General features: G+C 38.2%; 1 protein-coding gene across 1 annotated transcript in view; it reads left to right on the top strand.

The window, feature by feature from the left end:
- The window catches only part of LOC111868460 (protein transport protein Sec61 subunit alpha), a 30,978-nt gene that overhangs the window by 10,151 nt on the left and 14,406 nt on the right, over positions 1 to 6,421 (top strand). Inside the window, exons 4-5 of the mRNA XM_033753066.1 lie at positions 4,345 to 4,555; positions 5,362 to 5,544. Of these exons, the coding sequence (XP_033608957.1) occupies positions 4,345 to 4,555; positions 5,362 to 5,544 (394 nt within the window). The remainder of the gene's footprint in view (positions 1 to 4,344; positions 4,556 to 5,361; positions 5,545 to 6,421) is intronic.

The following is a 6,421-nucleotide window of genomic DNA, read 5'->3' as shown; positions in this document are numbered from 1 at the left end:
GCAGGGTCCTTGAGAAGCTTATGGTCTTTTGGTTGGTCAGAAAATGCGCTGCCTTTCATGGAAGCTAAAAATTCATTGCTGTGTTAACAAGAGGATGTACTGGATGCAGTCCTAAGCCAATTGAATCCAGCCTGCACGCACACCATAGTTTTTAAGGTTCTCCATCTGTATTTTAAGTTTTGTAAGGGGTCTCCATTCAGGTTTTCAAACCAAAAGTTTGTGTTTTCTTGCATAAAGAACTACTTGTGTAAGTAAAATGACACACATGCTTCCACTACAAAGCTATGTAGATCACTTTCAAGAAGCAGTATACATTTTTTCACACCATAGTCCAGTCTCTTAAACAGATCTTCAGGTAGTTGTGACATAGGTAAAACCATGTTGATAAATAATTTTGCATTTCCATAAAAGTTGGTAAGGAATTTGAACTTTCGTTGGAATGTTTATATGATTGTAATACGTTGATTGTATTGGAGGAAGGTAGATCACATTGTTACACAGACCTCCACATTCCTTACAGCAATTAATTAATGATGTATGAATAAATGAAAATGCAATTTTGTTGGACACTAATTTGCCTGTAAGATTTGTGTACTCTGATAAGGAGTAGGTTTATGACCAAGCAAACAATCCCTTTCTCTGAAACTTTTAGTATTGAACTTGAAACATTGCTGTCAGTAATTGAATGTGGAATGATGAAAGTTTGTGTGAATTGCTAGTGTCCTACTTTAATTGGCACAGCATTGTTCTGGATCCATTTCTAATTAGCCTAAAGTGAAAGTTACCTGTGAGAGATCATGTTATGCTCAGGGTGGTAGTGAATTTGGCTGGCTTGTTTTGTTACACAAGAGGTTTACACATGTGGACTTTATATATAAAGTCTGAAGTTACTCAGTTTTGAGTCACCATAGCAATGAATTATTGAGCATTGTCATTACATGAATATTGACATTACTTCGTGAGCATAAAATTACTTTATAATACATTGTGTAGGATGAGGTATAGATATGCTCTTTCCTGATGTTTCTGTAGTTAATGCAGTGCCCATGAGTTGTTTGAATAGCAATGATGTATATCTTAAATATGCATGAATCACATTGTCCTTTTTATATAACTAACTTTGACCCTGATGATGGAGACTGATGGTGTCTCTGAAACATTGGTTTTTTAGTTCAACATTGATACAGCCGAGTGCCTGAGAAGATTTTAGCAAATTTCATCCTAAATTGTATTTATATTTATAATGGCTTTCTCTGGAATCAGATGACCAACAAATAGATCCCAGTACTAATATATTCAGTTTACCATTGATTTCAGCGGGGGTGTTCTCTATTTTCTTAATAAAATATATAGTGTAAGATAAGAATGGGACTCTGTGGTTAAAAGAATATTGTTTTTCTTCTTCTCCCCCCCCCCTTACAGTTATGTTCATTTGGAGATGTTGGCATACATGGGAGAACAGTATTAAGATGGCCGGGATTACAGAGTCATTGCACTTTGTCATTCATTCAATAGAACACAGTGTTGCAGAAACTGGACTTGTTTCCATCCTCAGGTGAAATGATGGAAGGCACCCACTCTGTTGGGTCTGTTAGAAAGTGCCAACCTCAGTCATTGGACAACGTGTGTTAGTGTAACTGCATCCATAAGAGCACCTCAATTTGAGTTTTGCCAACAGGATATAACACGAAAATTTATGATAAAGATTTTGGATGTGGTTGTATGTACTTGAAACTACCAAACCAACAGCCAAATGCAGAAATGCCAATATGGAATAAGGCTCAGTTTTCAAGTTTTATAATATCCATCTACCTCTAGCGTTGTCTCTAGAACAAAAACTGAACCCTAGAGCTAAAATCATATAGATACATGATATAGATACATAGATATATGAGGAGTCTATCAGATATTACCAACATTCTCTATAAGTTCCCAGCCTCCTTGCTGATAGGGGGAATCCATATGGAAGAAATTTCCTAAGTTGGTTGGATGATCATGTTTGTTAAACATGTCACATGGGATGATTCCTTGTTAAAATGAATCTTAAGGGATGTGAAGGTGGTTGCAGCTGACTCGAGATAGGCTGTTGTGAACACGGCACCGAGCCCTCAGGTTCTCTAAGATGCATCACATTTGTTGACATCAAAGTGGATATTATCTTCCAATGGAGGGCTCTAGTCAAGCACATTCATTGTCCAGAGCTATGAATTTAATTGCAGGGAATCATGAAACCATTATTTATTACTTAAGTTGGCCCCACATTATAACTGCAGAATGTACAGGGGTTTTNGGGGGAATCCATATGGAAGAAATTTCCTAAGTTGGTTGGATGATCATGTTTGTTAAACATGTCACATGGGATGATTCCTTGTTAAAATGAATCTTAAGGGATGTGAAGGTGGTTGCAGCTGACTCGAGATAGGCTGTTGTGAACACGGCACCGAGCCCTCAGGTTCTCTAAGATGCATCACATTTGTTGACATCAAAGTGGATATTATCTTCCAATGGAGGGCTCTAGTCAAGCACATTCATTGTCCAGAGCTATGAATTTAATTGCAGGGAATCATGAAACCATTATTTATTACTTAAGTTGGCCCTGCATTATAACTGCAGAATGTACAGGGGTTGGACAAAATAATGGAAACACTACAGATACTGTACACATTTGTTTATTAGTATGATGTTGGACCACCTTTTGCCTTAAATACAGCTACAGTCTTTGTTGGAATGGACTCTCATAAGTTTTGAACAGTCTCTAGCAAAGTTTTATGCCAATCTTCTTGAAGAACATCTTCAAGTTGTTTTACAGATGTTGTAGGTGGGGATCTGTTCCTCAGAACTGACCAAAGTGGTTCAGTGATGTTAACATCTGGTGATTATGCTGGCCAGGGAAGATGTTGAAGTTCACCTTTATGCTCATAAAACCATGATTGAACAGTTTCAGCTATTTGAATGGGGGCATTGTAGTCTTGGAAAACGGCATTATTTGGAAATAAATGNTATGATGTTGGACCACCTTTTGCCTTAAATACAGCTACAGTCTTTGTTGGAATGGACTCTCATAAGTTTTGAACAGTCTCTAGCAAAGTTTTATGCCAATCTTCTTGAAGAACATCTTCAAGTTGTTTTACAGATGTTGTAGGTGGGGATCTGTTCCTCAGAACTGACCAAAGTGGTTCAGTGATGTTAACATCTGGTGATTATGCTGGCCAGGGAAGATGTTGAAGTTCACCTTTATGCTCATAAAACCATGATTGAACAGTTTCAGCTGTTTGAATGGGGGCATTGTAGTCTTGGAAAACGGCATTATTTAGAAATAAATGTCTGGATCATGGGATGCACCTGATTACCCGACCTGTTCACATACTCCCTGACAGTAATTCAGCCATGAAGTGTAACAATGGGACCAGCAGAATACTGTTCCGTGATATTGCTGTCCAAACCATCATAGAACCTCTCCCATGTTTCACTGTTGGGACCAGGCATTCCGGATTGTAGACTTTATTGGGTGTTTTCCAGATACAAACTATTCCTGACGTAGGGCACAGTGTGAAGGAGAACTCATCTGACTATATCACACGCATGGTTCCAGTTGTGTGATGACCAGATTTTATTGTCATGAGACCATTTACATATCTGTGTACTACTTTCATTAATCAGAGGTTTCGCAGTTGCAGCCCTACTTTGGATGTTACATTTGTGAAGCTTGTGTTAGACAGTTTTTGTGGAAATAGGGTCTTCAAGATGAATATTGAGTTGTGCAATTTTTTGAAAAAATCCTTCCAATGTACAACAATCTCTTTCTGTCAGTGTTGATTTTCACCCACATTACCTCTTCACTGATGTTGTCTTCCCATGATTTGTGTTTGCCAACATAACCGTAGAAACTGTCACTCTCAATACACCTAATAATGTGGCAGTTTTTTAATAGGTGCTGCAGCTAAAGGCACACCAACGATCTGTCCTCTTTCAAAATCGGACAGATCTCCCATTTTTGGATTGTTTCACACGGACTATCATTCAACACAATCACTAATGCATTGACAGTGTTGGCAGCTGAAGTTCTTTCAGTGTAACTGATACAGACAAATCCTAGTCCTCACATTGTTAGTGTTTTCACTATTTGTTACTTCCTATATGTATATTGAATGTAGGTAAAGAACACAAAGAAAAAGAGGATGCATAAAAATTACTATGCAGTGCTGTCTGATATATTGAGTTTTTTGGTTGTGTTATATTTGACATTGTGTTTGAAAATTGCAGGTTATTGGATCACTTTCTTTCAGGATTTTTCTGAAGATAGTGGTAAAATGTGTAAATGGTACCTTATGTGATTTTTTATAGATTCCGTTGTTTGGTATCATGAGTTCAGACTCAGCTGATCCTTTCTATTGGATCCGTGTAATCTTAGCATCCAACAGAGGCACCTTGATGGAGTTGGGTATTTCACCAATTGTTACGTCAGGTCTCATCATGCAACTGCTTGCCGGAGCTAAGATCATTGAAGTTGGTGACACTCCTAAGGACAGAGCACTTTTCAATGGAGCTCAGAAATGTAAGAGCTGATTGCATAATCCAATTATAAATACCGGAAGTGATGATTTGTTCACTAGTATCCTGTGAAAGCACAATAGACCACTGTAGGTCGCGGTGCAAGGGCTGAGGAGGCCTACCCCTCATACATTCATTCATCCTGTGATCTGAATTGTATTTTTCTTCTGGCAAAGACGGGATATTCATTTCCAGTGTTCATGAAATCTGGTTTTATAAATACACGTTTCAGTAAGTTTTGGCTAAGAGTAGAGAAATATTTTAGGGTAATAGAGTTGTGGTGGCTGATTAACCCTTTGACGTGGTCATTTAAATTCCGCGGCCGCGGCTCCTGCGGTAATATATTCAGCCGGCCATTTAAATTTTGCTCGAAAATTATTTATTCATCATTGTTCTTAAATTCTATGAGATAGGAACATGAAACTTTCACTAAAATGATCTTAAAAGGTGGTTTTATAACCTTACCTTATAATATGAGCGCCCTGTATCTCGGTAATGGAGGCAGTTGGTTTAGTAGAAGGAAGGCNCAATTCCTCACATTATTACTGTTTCCACTATTTGTTACTTCCTGTATGTATATTGAATGTAGGTGATGAACACAAAGAAAAAGAGGATGCATAAAAATTACTATGCAGTGCTGTCTGATATATTGAGTTTTTTTTTGGTTGCGTTATATTTGACATTGTGTTTGAAAATTGCAGGTTATTGGATCACTTTCTTTCAGGATTTTTCTGAAGATAGTGGTAAAATGTGTAAATGGTACCTTATGTGATTTTTTATAGATTCCGTTGTTTGGTATCATGAGTTCAGACTCAGCTGATCCTTTCTATTGGATCCGTGTAATCTTAGCATCCAACAGAGGCACCTTGATGGAGTTGGGTATTTCACCAATTGTTACGTCAGGTCTCATCATGCAACTGCTTGCCGGAGCTAAGATCATTGAAGTTGGTGACACTCCTAAGGACAGAGCACTTTTCAATGGAGCTCAGAAATGTAAGAGCTGATTGCATAATCCAATTATAAATACCAGAAGTGATGATTTGTTCACTAGTATCCTGTGAAAGCACAATAGACCACTGTAGGTCGCGGTGCAAGGGNTGTCATATTATACTCTGTACTACTGACAACAGGCCAGCGAAAAATCTAACAATCTACAGCAAAACCATCAATTATTATGGGCGTTATAACATAGGTGTGCAGCTGGACGAAACATACACGTCGAACCCCCCCAGACGATTTAAATACCTGACGAAACATACACGTCAAACCACGGCAATGGGTTAATGATGGTTTTGCTCTGAAAGGTACAGACCAAGAAGTGTGTGAACTTATTGCACTTGAACTTTGATTTTTGTTTCTATTTCATGTCTTTGCAAAACCTGAGACATTGACCTTTGATGCACCATTTTGAAAATCATAATTACTGTGACTAAATGTCTTGTTTATTTTTATATAAAATTTATACTGGGGCACATGGTAACGTAGTTGGTTGAGGCACTGTACTACAGGCTGGAAGGTCATGGGTTCAAGTCCTGATGAGGTGGGTTTTTCTAATTTACCTAATCCTTCCAGCCACACTATGGACCTGGGGTTGACTCAACCTCAACAGAAATGAATACCAGGTATCTTCCTGGGGTGTAAAGGGTGGCTGGCCCATAAGGCTGACAACCTTACTGCCATCTATGAGCTGACTGTATAGAGAAAATGTAGGAGCCTCGAAATCTTGCAACCCTATGGGCCTTCACAGCCTGTTTACAGGGTTAGCTTTACGTTTTTACCTTTTACAACGTTTCCTTTTTTACATGTAATAATAGCTATTTACATTGTGTAAAGCCTGATTTCTAGTTTCTAGTCAGTGAGCCATGTAAAC

Source organism: Cryptotermes secundus, unplaced genomic scaffold (assembly GCF_002891405.2).
Source record: "Cryptotermes secundus unplaced genomic scaffold, Csec_1.0 scaffold169, whole genome shotgun sequence".
Classification (NCBI taxonomy): Eukaryota; Metazoa; Arthropoda; class Insecta; order Blattodea; family Kalotermitidae; genus Cryptotermes; species Cryptotermes secundus.
This window is presented reverse-complemented; position numbering and strand designations above follow the sequence as displayed.